This window comes from Ambystoma mexicanum, chromosome 1q, assembly GCF_040938575.1.
Source record: "Ambystoma mexicanum isolate Mex_15411 chromosome 1q, UKY_AmexF1_1, whole genome shotgun sequence".
NCBI classification, from domain to species: domain Eukaryota; kingdom Metazoa; phylum Chordata; class Amphibia; order Caudata; family Ambystomatidae; genus Ambystoma; species Ambystoma mexicanum.
This window is the reverse complement of record NC_090922.1, coordinates 452,893,707-452,916,760: the sequence shown is the minus strand read 5'-3', so window position 1 is coordinate 452,916,760 and position 23,054 is coordinate 452,893,707. Positions and strand designations below refer to the sequence as shown.

Sequence of the window (23,054 nt, the reverse complement as noted above, 5' to 3'; positions counted from 1 at the left end):
TGCCCCGGACTAAAATGTATTCCCTTTTTTGAGGATGTAATTCGCGCCAGGTGTCTACCAGGGGTAATGTGGACATTACTTGTCTCAATGTCATCGCCGCCATAGTGTGTTGTCCACAGCTTCCAGTTGAACGGTCCAGGCCCAAGTCCAGTATTAGATTAAGGTCTCCCTCCCAAATCACTGACGCTGTGCCCAGGGGTGACATTAGTTCCATAATTCGTAGGTAGAATTCTGGGCTATCCAGGTTAGGGCCATTTGTATTTACTAGGATAACGTCTTTGTGATGCAATTGTCCCCATATGATCATGTATCGGTCTTCCTCGTCTGTTAAGGATTTGGTCACTTGGAAATTGAGTCGCTAGTGTAGAAGTGTGAGTACACCCCTCGCCATTGAGGAGTAGTTTGTAGCTACTTTCACAAGACCCCAGTTAAGAGCGAATGTGTCTAATATTTTTCGTGGCATGTGTCTCTTGTAGGAGAAGGATGTCGACCTTGTGTCGACTTGCATATGCGATGATCTTTCTTGCCTTAATTGGATTTGCCAGACCCCTTATGTTCCAAGTGAGTAACTTAATTCCCTGTCCCCTCAGTGACATTTAGTTCGGTATAGTATGTCTGCCATAGCTTGCGTTTTGTTGTTAGTGGCATCTTCCTCCGTGTGCTCTGCCCGATAGTATATTTACTGCTTTCATGCTGTCGATCGTGTAACTCGTTTCCCAGATCATTGTATTCCACTGTGCAACTTGCATTGTGAAGCGGGTTGTTCCTTTTAACTTTTGGGCAACAGGCACTGCCTTCCCCTCACCCCCCTCCCTCCCTCACCATCCCCCAACTGGACAGTGTATTTCCCTCTTTAAACTTCAACATTTGAGAAAACAATCGGGCGGCTCTGTTTGGTTAGTCTGTACTTCGATCGCTACCGACCAGACTGACCTGATGGCCGCTGTGCCGTTATAGTATGAGTCCAGATGGCTTGCGTTCAAGTGTTCGAACCGGGCTGGGGGTTCTCATCTTTCTGAGATTGCGGGATATTGCGTTCTATATACCCCATGCCCTCCTCCAGGGATTCAAAGAACTGTGTCTTCCCACTGTGCTGCAGGCGAAGTTTGGCAGGGAACAGCATTGCATAAGGGAAGGAGCATGCCCTGAGCGCTTTCTTGACCTAGTCGAAAGTGCGGCGTGCGGCCTGCACACCATTGGAGAAGTCAGGGTATACGCGTATCCTATTGGAGTCATATAATAAAGTGCCCTTTTCCCTGGAGAGGCGCCGGATCATGTCCCTATCACGATAGTTCAGTAAGCGGCCAATGACTGTGCGTGGGGGTGCCCCCGGTTTCGGAGGAGCCAACATAGCTCTATGGGCCCTTTCAACCAAAAATTGCTGCGAGAACTGTGCCTCCGGGAAGATGGCACGGATCACTCCCTCAAGGTATACCTCCATTGTAACATTTACCTGTTTTCCACCAACCCAACCACTCGTATATTATTGCGGCGCAATCTCGACTCAAGGTCATCACACTTCATTTGTACCTGGGTTAGGCTCTTTTTGATAGTTTCTATGTCTTTGCTATGGTTTGCCACAACATCCTCCACCATACCAATGCAGCCCTCCGCCACTCGTTTGTTCACCTGGTGAAGTTCTGCTTGTATGGACGACATTGTAGTCCCCATATTGTCTAGTTTAGAATTTACTGCGGCGAAGCCCGCCTGGAGGACTGTCATTTATGGGTCTGTTGGGTCATCTATCGGGCGCAGGGGTGTCGACTGGCCGGATTGTGGTATTTCTTCGCTCCTGCCCTCCATGCCGGCGCTCGTGTATGCACCCATGGGGCCTCTCTTATTTGCCTTGCTGCCTCTGGGTATGACTACGTAGCTATGCGTAAACTGAGTTGTCGGGATTCGAGTGGGCAATAGTGTACTGTTGCGTGGGCTTGCCGTAGAGTTTATTGGGCTCCGCTGGGACAGGTCTGTGTAGGACTCTGTAGACACAGACTTGATTTGGTGGTATTTGTAGGGTGTGATGTTTCAGGTATCTAATTGTCCCCTGGAGCTTAATGCAGTGGGTGCCTTTTCAGGAGCGGTCTGTCGTGCTCGTATAGTGGTCTAGGATTGTATAACATATAGGGCTGCGCTCTGGTCTTTATTACACTTTAATCGGTGGTACAGTTGTGGGATATGGCAGGGGGTGGGGGGGGAGGACTCTCCCTCTACCCGGCAGGCCAGGCCGCTCGCACGCAGCGCACACAGTGGCTGCTGGGGAAGGGAAGCCCACCTAAGGATAGTGCTCCCCTTAAACAGCTGCTGTTGGGCCTTAGGGTGATTGAAAGACCCCTTCAAGAGGGTCCTGGTAGATGATCCAGTGATTCTTGCTTATCATCCACCCCACTGTCCTGGAGCAAGTGTTCAAAGTGGCGGTTCAGCTGTGGGAACTGGTTAATTAGTGGTCCGGTTGCAGGAAATGGCTCCCCCCTCTACCCAGCAGGCAGGGCAGCTCGCACACAGCGGCCGCCGGGGAGGGGAAGTCTGTTCCGCCCGCCCTCCGTCTCAGGATATTGCTCCCCCTAAATTGCTGCTAATGTAATGGATTGACCCCCCCAACAGGGTCCTAGTGAATGACTCTGTGGTCCGTTAAGATTCTGTTTGTACTGTGATTATGGTGGATGTTTTTTTCTGTCCCCAGGTTCCTCCTCCTACCTGGCGGTCCGAGTGTGAAGAGTGGCGGGGGGAGGGCTCACCCTTAACCCAGCTGGCCGGCCGCCAGGGAGGGGAGGCTGCTCCGCCCATCATCTGCAGCAGGATAATGGCCACCGAGCAGGTGGGAGGCGCTGGTCAACTCTGCGCTTCCCTCTTTCGCCCCCCTCTGCAGCTGTCGTGATTGTCCTTGCTCCACGGGAGCCGTCGCACTGTGCACACACAGCTCCCCCCCCCCTCTGACACGGCGGCAGCCACCTCACGTGTTGCGGGGGTGGGGAGGAGCGCACCAAGCCCGAGGTCTTCTCTGGCGGACCCACGGGTACTTCTGCACGGTATTTCTCTGCGAGCTGATGTTGGAGGGTCGTCACGAATGTAGCAGTAGAAGCTCTGGAGGTTTAGCTGCTCAGCCCGGTGCTGCAAATGCTCTCTGCCTATCTGGATTCACAGGATATGAATGCGGATTTGTCGTCAACGGCACTGCTACTCAATCAGGCAGCCATTACCGTCCAACAGCGCCCCCCGTATAACCTTAGGTTTGACTCACCTTGACTTGGTTCTCTAAATAAAGCTATACCTTGGTTTGCATACCTGTACTGAATTGGTTTTTATGATTGTGTTTATAGTATGTGATAGTACTTACTTACCAAGATGTATCTTGGTCTACTTGTATTTAAATAAACAATTAATGTTTTACTATACATAGTGTTTCAGTGTTTATTTCGACCATATGTATGCTACAATTTCTTAGTACCAAGCTACAGCCCTCGTTCCCTCCTGGCTGCTCGGTCCATGCTACCAACATTCTCAGGTGGTACAGCCTTATACTAAAAGTGGAGATTATGTACTGTCTGAGATGTATCATTTTATGAAGCCCTTAGTTGGACTTTAGAAAAACTGTCCTAACACAGGACAACTGAAAAGACTGCATAAAAAATAAGGGTGCTTTTCCTGGTTACCTGCAATCAGATACTACAAGGCTAAGGTTCTTCCCTCTTTGTTGTATGGAGCAAAGATTTTTATGCCAAGAGATCTTAATACCTGGGACCGAGTTGAAGGCGCATTTAGAGGAAGGTCTTGGGATTACCAGGCTGTGTCGAGGTTTCGGTGATCAGGTTTATATTGGGTCTGACTGCGATTTATGCTGTGGTAAAACGGAAATGTCTAAGCAGGTTTGCCAAAACCCTGGATCTGCCAGGCAATTGTCCATTTGTAGAACTCAATAGGCTGGTGGATGATTATTATTCTGCTACTATAAATCACTGGGTGATTAAATGTCGGTATTTATTAGGTACCCTGGATGCTATTTGAGTAATCGGACAGTGGTAAAATGGAAATTATTGCTCAAAGCATTGGTTGATAACCAAAGAGGAAATTGGCACATATCCACTCCATAAGCATTTTCATGGTTATGAAATAAATCTGGATCAATTCCCAAATTATCTGTAAAAATGCCCCTCATCCATTTTTGGAGAACACAATATGAGAATTCATTTTAATCCATTCCCCGCTTTAGAGGTCCTGGAATTATGCAAATTAATTTGAATCCCTTTCATACTTATAAGGACCTAGAATGAAAATAGATCTAAATAAAAACATCCAAGTTATGCAGGTTGGATTTACAGGAGACGTTAGAACACCATATAGTACTTTGTCACCATTTAAGGGAATCACGATATGTGCATGTTGACAAAGGAACAATTTACTTACCTGTAACTGTTGTCCTCCAGCATGGGTCTGGCATGGATTCACATGCTCATGAATAATGAATACATACATACACAACCACACGAGGTGGCAAGGCTCAACAAAAGCAAATGCTCTTACCTCCTCATCAGGCTCACCTTCAAACGAATAGGTTGCGGAAAACTGCTTGGCCGACTCTGGACTCCTCCCTGGAATCCCTGTCGACGCAGTACAATTTCGTGAAGGTGTGTGTAGACCTCCACGTAGCAGCCCTGCGGATGTCCAGCAGGGGCACACCAGACAGAAACGCTGTCATTGCAGCGATCGCTCTGGTAGAATGGGCTCTCCAACAGCCAGGCAGCGGTCAGTTTGCCATCTGGTGACAATGAGTGATGCAACCGGAGAGCAACCTGGAGAAGCAAGCCTTGGACAAGGTCTTTCCATGGTTCACAGGACCAAAGTTCACAAAAAGCTGAGAAGTCTTCCAAAAACTCTACGTGAGGGCCACATAAAACATCAGCGCTCAACCCACATCCAGTGAGTGCAAATTCCTTTAAGTCAGCGATGAAGGCGTCGGAAAAAACACAGGTAACACCAAGGGTTTGTGAAGATGAAATTCCGACGGAACCTTGGGCATGAAGGAGGGGTGCGTCTGCAGAACCACCCTTGTCTCGTGGAAAGTCAAGTAAGGCTGCTTGCAAGACAGGGCCTGGATCACACCTACTCTCCTGGCAAAGGGATCGCACCTACTCTCCTGGCAAAGGGGATGGCCACGAGGAAAGCTGTCTTCCAAGACAGGAACTTGAGTGAAGCTTGGTGCAACAGTTCGATTGGGGCGCCCATGAGCTTAGTCAGCACCATGTTGAGTTAAGGGGCCTTCTTCACCGGAGGGAACAAGTGGAACAGTCTTTTGATGAATTCCTTCACTAGATAAAGTGACCAAAAAGAAGACCGTCCAGAAGACCTGGTATAGCGGGAGAAAGCCGCCAGATGCACCTCGATGGAGGCGTGCGCCAGCCCCGACTTACCCAACGACAGTACGTACAGAAGGACCTGGGGCACTGTGACCCTCAGATGGTTAATCTTCTGCGACCGGCACAAGTTCGCGAAACGCTTCCATTTGTGTCCGTAGCACTTCAGCGTCAACGACTTCCTGGCCTTGGTGAGGACCTCCTTACAGTCCGCAGACAGCTCATAACCACTTAACTCTAATGCTGCAGGAGCCAGGCCTTCAGGTTCAATGATCCTGGGTCGCGGTGCAGGATTGTACCTCCTTCCCTGGCGAGAAGATCTGCGACCACTGGTAGCTTGATTGGAGCGGATGCTGACATGCTGATAAGGTCTGGATACCAGATTTGCCTCTGCCACAATGGCACGACGAGGATCATCCTGCACCGGCACCGTCCGAGTTGACTGATGACTCGTAGTAGCAATGGCCGTAACACGTACAGGAACAGGCCGTCCCAAGGGAAGGAGAATGTGACCCCCCCCATGCACCCTGGCTGGGGAAACCTGCTGGCGAACCTCCGGCACTTGGTGTTAGTCGCTGTCACAAACTGATCGATCTGGGGACTGCCTCACTTGAGGAAGAGGTTGTCCACTTGATCCTGCCGTAGCTCCCACTCGTGGCAAGAGGGCAGCTCCCTGCTGAGGGAGTTGGCAACAGTGTTTTTGACCCCCCCCGCCATGTGGAAAGGAATGAGGAACATCCCCTGGGCGACGACCCAGTGCCACAACTCCTGCGCCTCTCCGGAGAGCGACAGGGATCTGGTGCCCACAACCCCGCTTCCAGATGTGAAACATTGTGGTTTGATCGTCAGTGAAGACCTTCACCACTTTGCCCTTGAGGAATGGAAGAAAAGACTGGAAGGCCCAAAACACAGCCCGTAGTTCCAGGACGTTGATGTGTAGCGCCTTCTCCTCTGGCAGCCAGAGACCTCTGGCATGGAGACGTCCGGTGTGTGCTCCCCACCCATGAAGGGAAGCATCCGTCGTGACAGTCTCCTGATATGGAGGGCTCTGGAAAGCTGTGCCTCCGTTGATGTTGGAGCACACGCCCCACCACCTTTTCTCCTGACGGAACTCCTCATCGAGCCCGGTCCTGTCGTTGAAACTTCGACACCTGGATCCAACGGTAGTCCAGGAATTCTTGGAGCTGTCGCATCCGCAACATGCAGAGCCGGACCAGGTAGATGTATGACGACATCATGCCGAGGAGGGGTTTGATGGCCCTCACTGTGGCGATCCTCAGTGCCAACAGCCGTTGCACTATGCCCAAAATGGCTGCTATACTCTCCTCCGACAAAGCCGGCAGAAAGGACACTGTATAGAGCCTGGACATCAGGAACAGTGCGTTCTGCGATGGAGTCAAGCAAGATTTTGCATAGTTAATATAGAGCCCCAGATCGGTCAGCAACCGGACGGTCCTCTCCGTGTGATGGACGGCAATGTCCTTTGACTTGGGCCGGATGAGCCAGTCGTCGAGGTATGGCTAAACGTGAATTCCCTCTAGTACTAGATGGGCCAGCATCGGAGCGAGGCACTTCGTAAAGACTGTGGGCTCCGACTTTAGTCCGAAGGGAAGAGCCTTGAACTGGTAGTGCTTCACTTGTACAACATAGCACAGGAACTTGCAATGTTTTACGTGAATGGGGACGTGGAAGTAAGCGAACTCCAGATCCATCGACGATAAAAAGTCTGCCTCGTCCAGTTGGCCGAGCACATGCTGCAATGTGACCATCCTGAATTTCTGAGACTTGATGAACTTGTTGAGTCGTCGTAGATCAAGAATGGGCCTCCAGCCCCCTTTCTTACCAGAAAATATATTGAGTAAACCCAGGAGTCGCTTCGGAACCAGCTCCATCGCCGCTTTTCTTAACATGGCCCGGACCTCCAGCAGCAGATGAGGGATGGGAAGTTCCTGCCGGGCCACCAGTGGTATTCGCAGACACGTTGAAACTCCAAAGTGTGTCTGTGGGCGAGAGCGTCCAGCAACCATCGACCGGTGGAGATGTTCTCCCACATGCTGACGAAGTTCACCAGCCGGCCTTCCACCGGGGTGCAGGGGCCCCCCAGACGTCTTGGCCGGTTCAGGATGGGGGGCCGACGTCTTGGCCGGTTCAGTCCTGCTTGGAGGCCGGCACGTCAGCCTGGGAGCCTTGACGACGATGGTGGCCACCTCCAAAGGCCTTGGAACGACACCTGTAGGCTTCCTGGGTCGTGGAATGGAAGGATTGGTGGTAACGGGAGGATTGGTGGTAAGAGGACAATCCACTGCCAAAACTCTTCGAAGACCTCCCCGACTTCCCTCCTGAGGAACGGATGGTGCTGTTGCAGCATGCCCAGGGCACGTGTCGGCCTTGATGGCTTGAAGAGATTCGTCGACTGCCTTGCTGAAAAGATTGTCTCGAACGGCATGTCCAGGACCCTCATCTGGACCTCTTGTCTGAAGTTGGTGGCCTTCAGCCAGCCACAACGACAGAGGCAGACCCGGTTTCCCATCTGGCGAAAACCTGTGTCCGCAATGTCCAGGGCCACAGTGATGGCATGGCCCGACGCCACCTCACCTTCCTGAAGGAGCTCCACTGCCTCGACCAGCTTGTCTTCGGGCCGAAACCGCTGAATATGGCGATGGTTTAGACCACAGACATTTGGGCGCAGACTCTGGCACTCGATATTTCTTTTCCAGCCAATCTCTCTTTGCCAGTGCCAAGGAGGGGTTCTTCAGAAGTACCAGCTCCTCATCCCAGATGTCGTCCAGGAGCAGTATCGACAGAGTGGTCTTCCTTTTCGCCTCCTGGCGTTGGTACAGGAAGCCTTCCCTTTCCCTCTTTCCGGGGTGAGCTGAAAAAGTTCAGACACAAGGGCGATCATGGAGTGGAAGGATCCCACTTCATCTGGCAGGGGAAAAGCCCTTTGTGGCGGAGAGAGTCCACCATCGTCGTTTGTGTCTCTAGGGGGCGTGGGTGCAGTGGCGGTTGGAGCAGAGGCCGCCTCCTTTTCTTCGACAGTGGTGGCCCTGGTGTCAATGGGGTCGTCGCCGGTGGAGTCGCTAGTGGTGCCGTCAGCATCCTCTTCTGAATCTCCGACACCAGTGTATGTGGAGGGTCGAGAGAATTTCCTGCAACAGGTCTCTGGGAGGTGCCCGGGGTATCGGGTAGTTGGGCCCAGCGCCTATGTCGTCCCCTACCTCGTCATCATCGTAGCCGCCGCCTCTGGGATGGTGTGGTCCAAAACAGTGTCTTCTTTGTCGGACGAAGTAATATCTGTGCTGTGAAGCTCTTCCACTCCACCCCTTTCTTAGGGTCCTGAGAGGTCCGGCATCCTCTTCTCCGGAGTCCACTCTGCTGGTTTGGCTGAAGCCTCCCGCCTGGGAGGGAGCACCACCCTGGCCGCTACAGGGAAACCCTGGACCGGGTCAGCCCCTTTTGCCTTCGAGGGTGGCAGCAACCATCTCAATGGAAGAGGATGTCTTGGCCTGGACCACCTGGGCCTTCACCGGCAGGACGGACACATCGCCAGCTGGACGTGTCGATCCTTCATCGGGCGCTTGGAAAGTCACGGCAGTTCTCACAATCTTCTTCCTGGTGCGTCGGGTGTAGTCAATACAGACACTGGGAATGCTCGTCATCCGTGAAAATATTCCGCAATCCGCAGCTGGTGCACAGCTTGAAGAGGGAAGCTCCGTCCTTTTCCTCTGACATGATCCGGCGCGGTGTAGGCCTGATGGACTTCTGGGAACTTCCAAGAAGAAAACACTTGACGATTTCTGCCCTTGAGGGGTGATGAAAGATGCCGAAAAACAGATCCTCGTTAATCGGATGGATAAATGATGGAGCACACAGGCTCGAGTGAAAGAAAAAAAAAGTTTCTTGTCAAAGCGTGAAAAGTGCGAAAAACGCAGAAAGCTCGGAGACGAGGACTCCCAACACTTGAACGGAACGTGCAGTAAAAATCTGAAGACGGCTGCCAGGGGAGGGACTTAGGTAGAGGGCAGTCATTGTTTGGGGCAGTATGACCCAGAGCTCAGTGATTGGTTTATAGGAGAAAGTCAGTTAATAAACTAAAGTGAAACTGTTTTTTCTTTTACCGAGGATTCCAGGCCTGTCGAAAGGGGAATATTCATGAGCATGGGAATCCATGCCAGACCCCATGCTGGAGAATGCATGTTTAATGAACAGTCCACTTCTTGGCCAGCGTTTCGGGGAAGAATATTAAATGATACACAGTTGTCTCTAATCTTAGCAGCTTTGCGTTTTGTATTGCACGTTTTCATTAGATGAAATGAGAAACCAGCTGCAATGAGGCAAACATAAAAAAAAAGGGTAACTGCTCTTATATGATCTGTATGTGGCGTTTTAATGTGATTTTTAATATGTGTGCTTTTTAATGTGGATCTTAATTACTTTTAGGAACTGTGATAATGATTTTTTTGTGCAAGGTTTGTTTTAAACAGGTACACAATAAATAAATGTAGTCCTCAATTGGGAAGAGTGTAGCAAGTATGGTGCCTCTACCCTCCTCAACCTCCAGCCTGAGGGAACTTGGGCAGAACAGTTTTCCCTGATGAGGATAGGAGTGAGAAGGTAGCGAAGCACTCAAACGTTTAATATTCATAAGGAAACAAAACCTGGAAATGCAAGAAACACAGTTTAGGATTGTTCTTGGGCTAAACAACCTCTACATAAATTAATCTACATCATAATCATGCCTCAAGTCGAAATCAGCACAAACAAAATAAGTTGCCTCAGCCTGAGAAACAGGCTCCAGGTTCATGTTCAACAACTTCAACTTCACATTTCATATAGCTCCAGTGGAAAAAAAAAGTTTAAAAACCACCAAAACACACGGAGTCATGAAACATTAAAGGTTTTTGATTATCTTACCTTCCTACTACCATCTTTCTCCAATTTTCCAAGAAGCATGTCAAACTAAAACAGAAAAAAACATAATCTGTTGCAACGCAATAGCGTTTCAAAGGCAGTCTTGAGGTGTGGCCATTGATTAATGTCACTACAATAGGATATGCTCTGCAAGATGGGTAAATTACACAAAACAAGTCAAACACTAATAAACAGCCTATTATTGTGCAAATTAATATCTTTAAATTCAATCGGCATTATTATCTAGATTCTAGACAAAATAATTATGCCCTTCCAACTCCACCTACATTATATCGATGGGTTTTACAGGAAGGGAAAACTTTTAACTGCACTCCAATAGCCATTATATTATCAATAACTTATTTATCAAGCATCACCCTTCTCTGGACCAAACACTAAAACATATAAATCCTTACTGCATTTTTCAGTAATCTCTACAACATCAAGCTTTCCCTCCTTCGCAGACTTCCCTTCATGGCGATCAAGTCCATAACCAGAGGGATGACACAAAATATCTTTGATATTGATATTTTATTTGTATCGCGCTCGTACACAGTGTTTCAGAGAGCGACGAGGCAAGGGAGGGGAACAAGGGCAAACAAAACAATGATCTTACTAGGCCCAGGGACATTGAGAACGCGCAAGTGCATGGGAGAGGGAAAGGGGAAAGTGCATGGGAGAGGGAAAGGGGAAAGTGCATTGGAGGCGGGAGAAGTGGAAAGTGCTGAGCAGAGGAATACAGATAAACAATAAAATAAGTTTAAAAAAGCAACCTACAGTGGTAGTGCAGCCAGCAAGTGGCAAGTGCTAGGTATATGGGGGGGGGGGGGGGGACTGTATGGTTACAGATACAGACCCCAGTGCAAGGGATTGCCAGGAGGCAGTGCGGGTGGATGGCAGGGTGAGCAGGTACCTGGGCCCGAAAGTCAAAGGGTAACCAGGTGCACAGTGCTGAGACAGAGCAGATCAGCAGGGGAGAGGAGGAGCGAAGGCAGAAGCAAAGAGGAAGGTCTTGAGGTGCCTCCGGAACCGGATGTGGTTCTCCTCAAGTTTCAGAGTGGCAGGGAGGGTGTTCCAGAGGGAGGCCCCAGCCGAAGACAGAGATCGGCCCCCAGCTAGTTTCTTTGAAAAACGACTGACCCTGAGGGAGATAGAGGGAGTTAGAGGTGGAGGAGCGAAGAGCTCTGGAGGGAAGGTATTTCCGGAGGACCAGCTGAAGGGATTTTTAGAGCCAGCCCCCAGAAAGCCTCGTGGACAATGCATAGGGTTTTGAATTTAATCCTTGCAGGCACTGGGAGCAAGTGGAGAGATTTCAGGGGTGGAGAGATACGATCCCAGGGCTTGAGGCTAAGGACAAGTCTCGCAGTCCTGTTCTGGATAAGTTGCGGAGAGTAGAAGCAGGGAGATTTAGGAACAGGCTGTTACAATAATCCAACCTAGAGAGAACCAGGGCTCGTGCGACAGTGAGCTTCTGGGGGAAGGAGAGCAAAGACAGAATACCTCTGAGGAGGAGCAGTAGGAAGTTTGATTAAGAGACATCAGAGATGTGGGCAGAGAAGGAAAGCGAAGACCCAAAACATACAGGGACATGGTAATGAGGAAAGCATACGAGTGTTACAAGGAAGAGCAGGATTCAGTCTTCAGTTACTGATAAGGAGTCTATTCACGACCACTTAATTCATCCTGTGTCTACATAGTCATTGGGCTATACTAATTAAAAAAAGTAAATAAGGATCACAGTCAAAATAATGCAAAAATGAAAAATAACCTGCATGGTGATTTAGTTACAGTTGGCCCATATATTTCTCTCCTTCAAAACTCATTAGCAATACTGCTACTGCGGATAGTCGGGCTGATAAATAAACCAACCCATTGAAACAATATACATGTGAATGTAGAAAGCCCCTCTTAAGGCGGTTTTTGTACAGCCCTCTATGGTGGGGGCTGTAAAACGACTAACCGTAAGGTCGGGGCCAAGCACCCAGCTAAAAAGAAAGCCAAACTCTCTTAAAATGTGGTAGCGCAGAACAGTCAAGCTCAACACCAGAAAGGGTATGTAGGCTGACATGAAGGTACAATTGGTTCATTACACCCCTACCCATCGAAAATACAACACCCTGGTATATTGACAAGACAAATATACACATGCATTACGTTACACATATGCAACCGCTATTAGATGCATGGGTACTTCAGTGAAACGCACTACATGCAGTAAAAATACTTCATGTATTGTAAAAACAGTAAATACAAATTAAGTCGACACGCCCCTCTACTAAAATATGTGTCCACTATCTACAAACAGGCAAACATATTGTCGGGGTAGGATGTGTACCAGACATTGTAACACAGTTAAAATACCTATTGCCAGTGCAAAAAAAGTACACTGTCATAATAGTCACCATCCACTCATGTATTATATAGTAGGTCCATTATCTGGCGATAGACACACAACTTACAGAGACATGGGAAGGTAAGAGAAGGCAACCAGACATTAAAACATTGTTAAAATAATCATCCAGGATCACTAGTGCCAACTCAAAGTCACAGTATTTCTACTACCCCGGGTGCATAGTATTAAGGACATGAGAATGAACACATCACATTTAAAGAAGCTCTATGGCCTAAAAGCTTCGGACCCAAACTGGATACAGAAAGAAAAATGTCCAGTGGAATTGAAGTACCCGCAAAGTCATATTTATTTATTTTTACGGTGGTCAGTCATAATTTCGAATGCAATAATGTCGAAAGTGAAAATGTCGAAAATATTTTATCGAAAAAAAAATGTCGAAAATCATAAATGTCGAATTTCTTCTGTATTTTTTCGAAAACATTATTCAAAACATTAAGGTAAGTAACACAAATAGAATATGTGCTTTTATTTTATTATTATATTGTTTATTCTGTTTTATAATAACGTTTATTAATATTATGAATTAATACTTATATTATTCAACTGTAAATGTATTGATAAATATATATATATATATAACTTGACTGTAAATGTATGATAAATATATATATAACATGAAGTTCAACTTGTAATATACTTATTGTCCATTAGATGGTGCTGAAGCATTAGAAACATGCATTTAACTATATATTTAAAGTTTGTTTATGTTTTCCTATGTACGTTACGTCTGCCTACGTATACGTAAGCGCCATTTTTAAAGCTCATTTTCCAAACGGTTCTCCAGCGTCCGCGTCTACGTTACTCCGGTCGTGGATTTTATGGATTTTTCGTGGGTTTCTTTCAGAGCAATCATGTTTTTTCCATTGGATTAACTGGTTTTCATGAATTTTTAATCCCTTTTCTTCCGGAACATCGAGGATCGTGGATTTTTTTTGTATGGGTTCTTTTTGGATTTGCACTTTTTTTTCCTTGCTGGATTTGGATTTTTCTTGGTTTTTTTCTTGACATATTTACATGGATTGCCGTTACAGACTTGGATTTATGGAGTTTCTCATCCAGGATTGTGGATTTTTTCTTCCGTGCTGGATTTTGATTTTTCTTGGGTTTTTTCTTGGCATATTTACATGGATTGCTGTTGCAGACTTGGTTTTATGGAGCTGCAGGTTGGTGTTTTCTGATTTACTTCGCCTATGCCACACTGGATTGTAGATGTCCATGAAACGTAAGTTTGCTTAACATTTTAAGTTAACTGCAACCGAATTGAAGAAGTTTTCTTTATTCTGTGAGTCAAAATCTCGTATTAGTTGTACCCTGTATTTTTTTCCTTTTGGTTCTTGGTTAGCCAATGAAAGTGCTTGTGATATCCTAAATTCTTGATGTTGTTCTTCAATTTGCAAGTCCTTCAAAAAATGCCATAAATGAGGGTTTGAGTTAATTGTCCTATCCATGTGTTCTCAAAATAGTCTAATAAATCAGTATTTTCCTCCGCATGATTCTTGTAGTATGCAGTTTTAATCAAATGTTCGTAAAAATCAACATCATTTTCCTGTGCAAAAGCCAATGCAAAAAGTTTTTTAATGTTAAATTGGTAACAACTGTCCTCTGTATATTTAGTACTTAATCCTCATTTTTGTAACTTTCGCTATATACTTTGTGTAAAATGAAAAAAACATCCCTCAACCCTTGTCCCTTTGTACACTGATGAAAATCCATTAATTTGAGCCGTTTCGTAGTCCATGATTATTGTAGTTGGATTATAATCAGGTGCAGTCTCTTTAATTTTGTTGAACACGATTCTATGTGTTTCCTCACTTTATTTTAGCATCAAAATATATACAAGCGGTATGATTTTGTCGTTAATTGTCCCATGCACGGTGTAAAACTGGTGAAAAGGTTGTGGGCACACTTTAAACGTTGCATCACTTTGCCAATTTTGACTACGAGTGAGATGTTGAAAGCTCGCAGCAGTAGAAAATATCAATATTTTTTCATTGTTCAATTCCAGTGTGGCATGCTGAAAACTCTCTCCTTAGGCGGTTAATTTGAAAACATCCGGGATTGTCATATCACTAAATAACATTGGTGCTGGTGGCAGATTCTCTTTTTGTTTAGTACGGTTTATCGTACGCTGCATCAATTTTTCAGCTGGTAACTGAGCCGTTATATGTGTGGGTAATTTGTCACAAACACCTGCAAATACTGATCCACTAGCTTCACCGTGACTTTCCACGGCTTTTCTTTTTAGTTTGGATAATGTTTTTCTGATAATAATATTGGTCTGATCTGGTAGATGGTTGTGTTCATTTTTACTTTTTATATCCGCGCCCTCTGTAATCGCTCGTGCGCTGCATTCAGTTTTGGCATACTCTGTGCATTTCCAGTAAATGCGTTCTTTTTTTTGGCTTTCCTTATAGAAAACGTAACCATTTAAAACCAACTGCTTTCCTCCTTTTTGTGTGGTGATGAACTCCACTTTGTTCTCCATTTTTTATTTTAAAATAAATGAGAACATTAATTGTTTTATCTTTCCTGTCACACAATTGTATGTTGTATGATACCTTAATGTCTAGTTACATGTTTGTTATAACAATATTACCTGTTTTAGTCTGAAGCAACTCCAATCGATTTCCTGCAGTACGTTCTCAAGTGATGTTCTGTCAGGTAATGACGGTTTTCCACAACCGTTATTGGTTTCTTGGTACCTAAACAAGGTTCTTTACTCGTGGTCGTCACCTATGAGTTTAACCCTTTCTTACCCTCTTGTGTTGTATATGAGGGGTGAGGAGGGGTTGGGGGGAACCCCCCCCTAGTAAATGATACTCTTGTTGTTTCTTTATATCGGGTTATTGATATTGTTAATCGACTTTTTTTCGACATTTATTTTTCGAAAAATTGACTTTTAGTTATATGTATATATTTTCGATATTCTGTTTGACATTTTTTTTCGACATTTTTGTAGTTCGACATTTTTTTTTCCTCAATATTATCACTATAAACCTATTTTTACATTTGTAAAGCACCCAAACCCTGAGGTACCAGGGCGCTGTTGCGTAAACCAGTTGCATGATACATACTTCTAAAATTACAATAGATTACAATATTACTGTGGGGGGCATTCAAATGGGCGAGCAAGTGATTATAACCCTAAATGGGTTCATCAGATTAGGTGAACAGCCAGGTTTTCAGTGCTTTGCAGAATGTCCAGTAGGAGCTCTGCGCCCTTAGTTCCGAGGGGAGTAAGTGTCAGTGGTTGAGTGCAAACGTTGGGAAGCTGGATCCTCCTCATTTCGCACTTTTGGTTTTGGGTACAGAGAGGCGGTGGCCGTAGAGGCTCTAACAGGTCTGTTGGAGTTGGCTCTTTCAATTTTCTGAGCCAGGTATTGCGGGGCAGAATTGCTTAGGCATTTGAGAGCCATGGAGTGCGTTTTGAAAATGATTCTCTCTTTTATGGGGAGCTAATGCACTTTCTGGCGGCAGAAATGTGGTCTCTCTTTGGGATGTTAAGGGCAGCCCGCAGGGCATTGTTTTGAATGATCTGGAGTTTATTGATTTTCTTTTTTGAGGTTCCAGCGAAGAGAACATTACAGTCGTCCTGTTTTGCTCCACTGGTGGCTTTAACGACGGTAACAGCTTTCAGGGGTTAGAATTGTCCTGCAGCGTTAATATGCTTGGCTGTGTATGCTGCTGAGGAAAGGATGCCGCAGCATTTACTTGTTTGGTGAGGGAGAGGGCCGAGTCTAGGTAGAACCCCAGTGTTTTTACTGCGGCCGAGACCGGGATTTGGATGCCGTCTATGTTGAAGGTGGTATATTGGGGGCCAAGTTTCTGTAGCATAGCAGGTGGGCCCGCCAATAAAATCTTGGTTTTGTCATTTAGACAGTTAGTTTGAGGCCATCCAGAATTGTATTATAGAATACGTTTTGTTGAACCGATGAGTCTTTTTCGTATATGCATTTCATGCGAGTTCAAAGTTGCAATGGAAATAAACTGGACACAATCAGTAGGCAATCTGCTTAGATGGCCAAAAGACAGGTTATCCCTGTTCAACTCCAAAGGTGCAGATCTAGTGTCAAATGACCATAGGGAGGACCTGGTGAGACCTAAATGAAGAAGTCCAGAGGCCAGTTTGAGTACCAAAAGCCCCAGAACACAATGCAGGATAGCAGGAATACCCTAATGTTAACCAATGGGAAATGCAGTTGAGACCACTTCCGAAAAGTCTCGACACAGAATGATCTACTACCCCAGGACCCAGAGGTAAGTGATAACAGTGTTTGCTTCAAGAAAGACTGGCGAAACACAGTAAGAACAGGGCTTCTTTCCTAGATGCAGTTTACAGGGTGCGACTTGCCAGACACGCGGACCCCAGGACAACAACCACCCGACCATAAAAAATAAGCACCCTGCCCAAGATGGAGCCCCTGAAGCCAGAAGCAAAAGCAACAGCTAGGCAGACTCTAGGACAACCGTTGAACCTCTCAAGCAAGATATGGTGACGGGAAGGACAGATGAAGGGGGCCCAGCCACAGAAGAAGGTTCCATGATGAAGACAATGGTAAAGGTGACCCAGGACAGTTCTAAAGAGCAGATGAGGTGAGGTGTTTGAGTCTCAGCACCCTTCCAGGCAGCAGCTGCTTCCAGCACAAAGCTGGGACGACCTCTGTGTTAGGTAAGATTTTCATATCGATGATAAATCTTCTTGACCTGTGTCAACCCCAGAATTTACTGCTGGACTGGTAGATTATTTGTCCCTAAACCTCAGTGAGTGGGAATCTTTATCCATACTCCCAGAGTCTTTTACTCTTTTTATGGGTGTAATTTTAACACTCTCCATAGTGTATTCTAAAAGGTATCCTCTTTGACAACTTTTTGGCAATAAGTGCCTATTGTTGCTAGGTTGCCCTAGGGGTCCCCTTTTAACTCTCTCTGGCTAACCTTGTGTGAACTACTGTTCTCAAGGGTAGAAATGTTCTTTGGATCCCTTTTACATTTTATTAGGTGAAACCAGCACCCCCCCCCCACCTTATGGGGAGTGCTGGGTACATACTGAGTATCCTCTTTCTCATTTTAAATGTAACATTTAGGTCACAAGGACAAACTTACCTTTAATGGCTGGTGGCCGTTAACCTTTTTATTAATGTGGTGAACCTTTACCGCGGACTGCTTCCACAGCCCCAGTAAAGGCACCCACGGATGCTCATTTTACCAAAACGAACCATGCCCCCCCCCCCCGTGTCTTTTATTGCAATTTTAGCATTTCTTATCTTTTCTTGTTCCTTCTCCCGACATCCAGGGTGGGAAACTCCTTTGTGTGATTTTGTATCTCCGGCGGGAGTCCTGTGGACTCCCCCGTCCAGGCTCCAGTGTGTCTGTGAAGGCAGGAATTGTGGGAGGAGTACAAAAATCCACAGCCCTTTGTCGTCCAGCCTGACTGCGAGAATCCAGTTCAAACTGGAAGACTGGCTGTCCTGAAAGGACTGCCAACCCCCCCTTACCCCCCCAAGTTAAAATGTTGCATGGCTGTTTGATTGGCTGGGTTCCTGCATAAAAGTCTGATTCTGAAAGCTCAAGAGGTAGTCGACCACTGGAACCAAAAATAGAAGAGGTAAATGAAGAAACCGGAGCTGAGACGATTCCCCGCGACTGGAGACCTGTGTAACCGGAGCCTGCTGTAGCCCTTCCTTACAATCTACCTGCGAGTCCTGAACACGACTCGCACCCAAAGGCTGGTGAGATCCACTAGTCCCAAGAACACCTGCATTTTGAGCCATCCCTCGTCGTGCTGCGACCTTGCGTGGCTGCAATACCCCAACATCCTGGGACCTCGAGCCATTGTGCGGTGCACGGTCTTCCAAATCGAGCTGACATTTCATGGGCATCCTGCTGGATCTCCAGAGGCACGATTCCAGTGCATAAAGTCCCCTCATCAGAGTGCTGGATCTTGCAAACGACGAGAATCCGACCAACGATACTGTCTTCTTAGGTGTTCCTGAAAATAAGATAAATCCATAGAGCCGCATCTAGCCGCGAGGAAACTCTTGCCTGGAGCCTTCTCCTGTGATCCCTGCTGCAAAAATCCTTCCAAAGGCCGGTCTTCCGTCTTCTTAAAGGAATCCATCGACCTGGTTTTCGCTGTATATCCTGAAGTCTTCCTTCTGCAAATCGTCTTCTGTGCTGAGGTACTGTACCTAATTTAAGCCTTTGTGATTTCTGTATAGCTTTGGGGCGTTTTCTCTGATTTGTATTTGTATTTATTTAGTTTATATAGCGCTTTACTCCAAAGCGCTGCACATTTTAACAACAGGATACATAAAACAATGAACATTATAACAGTAACAGTAGAAGCAATATACAATTGTGAATCAGACCAACAAAACAGTAAGTAGAGCAATTAAACTGAAGGGAAGAAGGAGAGTAGTGCAGTAGAACTGAGAGGGAGAGGGAGGGGTGGGGAAGAGGAGGAGGAGGGGGGGGATGCGGTTAAGGGTGAGAATGGGGGTGATCAGCAGTGAGAAGGAAGTGGTCAGCAAAGCAAAGGGAGCGGGAGGGAGTGTAGAAAGAGAGGAGCGAGGAGAGAAGGGGGAGCAAGACCGTGGAGAGATTTAAAGACTAGGCAGAGAAAATGAAATTTAAGTTGGGAGTGAAAGGGAAGCCAGCCAAGGGAAGAAAGGGAAGCAGAGATGGAGTCACGGGAGGAGAGGAGACAGAGGGTACGGACGGCACAGTGGTAGATAGATTTAAGGGGGGTGAGATGAGAAGAAGGAAGTCCAAAGAGTAAGGAGGAGCAGTAGAAGAGGCGAGAGAAGATAAGGGAGGAGATTAAAAGTTTAGTAGCATGGAAAGTGAGAGAGGGGCAGATTTTGCGAATATTAAAGGAGGTGGAAGCAACAGGCACCAGAGGTGAGAGAGATATGATGGGAAAAGGTGAAAGAGGAGTCAAAGTGAATGCAAGCGTGGTCAGAGATGGGGAGATTAGAAGGAGGAAAATGAATGAAAGGAGGAGGAGAGGGAGGGGGAAGAGAGTTGGAGGGGAAGAAAACTACTTCAGTTTTATCAGTGTTAAGGGAAAGGAAGCGGGAAGACATCTAGTTTTTAACTGCAGTAAGACAGGAAGAGAGTTTAAGGTGGAGGTCGGTAGAGAAGGAAAGGAAGAGCAGAGTATCGTCTGCATAGAAATGGTGAGAAATGCCAAATGAGGAGATAACCGGGGCAAGGAGGGGGGTGTAGAGTGAGAAAAGGAAAGGGCCAAGCACCGAACCTTGGGGTACTCTGTATATCAGAGGCTGGGTAGGAGTGGAGCGGCCTCCCAAGGAAACAGTAAAAGAGCGGGAGGAGAGGTAAGAGGAAAGCCAGTTAAGAACAGAGCCTTTGAATCCAAAGGATGAAAGTGTGTTGAGAAGAAGGGGGTGATCGACAGTGTCAAAGGCAGCAGAGAGGTCTAGAAGAATAAGGACAGAGGATTGCTTAGAGTGTCGAGAGGAGAGGAGGGAGTTAAGGATGTAAGTGAGGGCAGTTTCAGGAGAGTGTTTAGGACGGAAGCCAGATTGAGAGGGAGGAAGGAGAGAGAGATTAGTGACAAAGGTTGAGAGTTGTGAATAGGCAAGGTGCTCGAGAAGCTTAGAGAGGAATGGGAGAAGTGAGATAGGACGGACGTTGGAGGTGAGTAGGGGATCAGCAGAAGGTTTCTTTAGAATAGGAATGATAGTGGCATGTTTGAAAGCAGAGGGGAAGATAGCTGAGGAAAGGCAGGTGTTGAAGAAGGAAGTTAAGTAGGGAATAAGAAGAGGGTAGATCTTAGGTATAAGGAGGGAGGGGAGAGGGTCAGTTGGAGCAGACGAGGGGTGGGCTTTGGAGAGGATGGAAACGTCAGAATGGGAGACAGGGGAGAAGTCAGTCATGCAGGTAAAGGGGGAGAAGGGGAAGGGGAGGAGTGAGAGGAGCAATGGATTTTTTGCCCAAGGGCAAGGATTTTGGAAGAGAAGATGTTAGCAAAGTCTGAGGGAGAAAGGGTGGAAGAGGTCGAGTGATCAGGGGTAGGAGGAGAGAGAGAGAGTTCGGAAGATGCGGTGAGGGTGGGAGGCTTGAGATTGGAGAAGGTCGGAGTAGTAGGAGCTTTTTACTGAGGAGAGGCAAGAGCCATAAAGAGAGTGGTAAGAGAAATATGAGGTTTGGTTGGAAAGCAAAGGAGATTTGAGCCAGAGTCTCTCAAGACATTGGAGGAGACGCCGCATGGAGAGAAGTTGGGGAGAGAGCCATGGTTGAGAGGGTTTCTGGGTTGGACGGAAGAAGAAAAGGGGGTGAAGTAGATATAGGGAGGAGGAGATAGAAGAGGAGAGAGTAGAAAGTGCATCATTGGCCGATAGTGAAGAGAAATCTTGGAGAGAGGGGAGAGAAGAAGAGCAAGTGTCGAGAAAAAGGGAGGGATCAAAGTTGCAAAGGTCACAACATGAAAAGATGGAAGGGGAAGGCTTAGGAGAAGAAGGGTGGGGAAGGTGAGTAAGAGAAGGAGAGTAAAGCATGATCGGAGAGATGGTTCGGAAGTGTGGAGACAGTGGAAGAGGAGTTGGAAGAGTTGAAGGTAAGGTCAAGAGTGGATCCAGAGGAGTGAGTAGGAGAGGAAGGAAGTGGGGAAAGGAGGTAAGAGTCGAGGATGGATCAAAGGGGAGAGGATTTAGGGGGAGAAGGGAGGTGAAGATTATAGTCGCAAAGTACAGTTAGAGGGAGAGGGAGAGATGAGAGAAAGGAGATGATCAAAGTTGTCATAGAAGGAAGAAAGACGGCCGGGGGGGGGCGATATATGATTAGAAAGGAGATGGGGTGGGAAGAGGAAAAGGATTTGTAAAGAAATTCGAAGGAAGGGAAAGAAGGAGGGGAGGTAGAAAAAAGGTATTTGGGATGGAAGAGGAGGCCAATACCTCCTCCATGGCCAGTAGCGCGAGAGATATGAGGAGGAAGAGGTGGTAAGGGAAGCAGGGACAGTAGTGTTGTGAGGAGGGATCCAGGTTTCAGTTAGACATAGGGAATGAAGGTTGAGATGAAAGAAAACTGCTGAGGTCTTATTGCAGAGGGATCTGGCGTTCCAGAGAGCAATAATGTTCATGAGGCTTGAGGGTTGAACAGTGGGGGGGGGTGGGTAGAGAAGATTAGGGCGGTGAGAGAGGGTAGGTGAAGGACGGGAGGAGTGGGGAGGGTTTAAGGAGGGGAACTGACATGAAGAGGAAGGAGAAGGTGAGTAGGAAAGGAAGGGCAAGGCGGGGTGAGGGGAGGGGTGATGAGGGTGGTGCGAAATGGTTATGGCAGATCGCATAACAGAGGGAAAGAGAGAGGTATGGTGATTGATTAAAGTGGTAAGGGAGGGAAGGTGGGAGTAGAGGGAGAAGGAAGGGGGAGAGGGAGAAGGTGTAAAGGGGAGTCAAATAGGAAGAGGCGAAAGAGACTAGGAATAGCACTGGAGGGGGTAGCAGGGCAAGAGGGAAAGTTGAAGGTGGTAGAGTGCTGAGAGAGGGTAGGTTGTGGAAGAGATCCTCAGAGAGCAGTCGTGGAGGACCACTGCGTCCGTGCAGTTGGAGAAGCTGGTGGTATCAGGTAGACGGAGGCAGTGGAGGAGGCTGGAGATAGTCAGTGGAGGAGTCTGGGTTGGCAAGCAGGGGCAGGGAGCCAGCCAGGTCTGGGGACCTTTACAGCTAATAAGTTAGTAGTGGCTTTAGTGTCTGGGCCAGGCACGATCAGGAGTGGTCTACAGGTGGTAGTGAAGAAGCCAGGTAGGCACGATCAGCGGAGTACTGTCTTTTGTTTGGTGGTGGCTTTTGTGACTGGGCCGAGTACGATCAGGAGCAGACAGAAGGTGGTAGGCAAGGAGCCAGGTGGGCACAATCAGGAGCCGTGAGCATATTCCTGGCTGACCCCATGCTGATGAGGAAGCGGGAGGAGGCTCAGCGGCAGGGATTGTGCGGTAGGTGGTGAGCTGGGAGCCAGGGAGAGCACAATCAGGTGCTGTGAACCTGTTCCTGGTGGAATCCGCGCTCGCAGGGAAGCGGGTGGAGGCCCGGCTGCCGATCCAACCCAGGACCGGGATGGGGGAACTGGTCGATGGCCCCCGACCCGTGAAGGTAGAACACTAACAGGAAGCAGGTAGAGGCCCAGCAGCGGTTCCGACCCAAGACCAGGATGGCGGACAGGTCAATGGATGCCCCGGTCTGAGGAGGAGGGCGGGCAGAGACACTGTGGACCAAAGATCCTGTTGTTGTGGAGGGCTGGAAGGCACAGAGGATCAGTGGAGGAGGGGGGACAGTGTCTTTGTGGTCGGAGGGCGGCTGTAGAGGAGGCCTGGTAGTAGCAGGGACCCGGGAGGTGGACTGGTCGAATGGGTGCCCTGGTCTGAG

The 23,054-nt window shown here is 47.5% G+C and overlaps 1 protein-coding gene across 2 annotated transcripts in view; it reads right to left on the bottom strand.

Annotated features, from left to right (window-relative positions):
* NUP93 (nucleoporin 93) overlaps nucleotides 1–23,054 on the bottom strand; it is a 1,186,812-nt gene that overhangs the window by 350,375 nt on the left and 813,383 nt on the right. For both annotated transcript variants that reach the window (XM_069640327.1, XM_069640334.1), the window contains one exon: nucleotides 10,263–10,307. In XM_069640327.1, coding sequence (XP_069496428.1) covers nucleotides 10,263–10,307 — 45 coding nt within the window. The remainder of the gene's footprint in view (nucleotides 1–10,262; nucleotides 10,308–23,054) is intronic.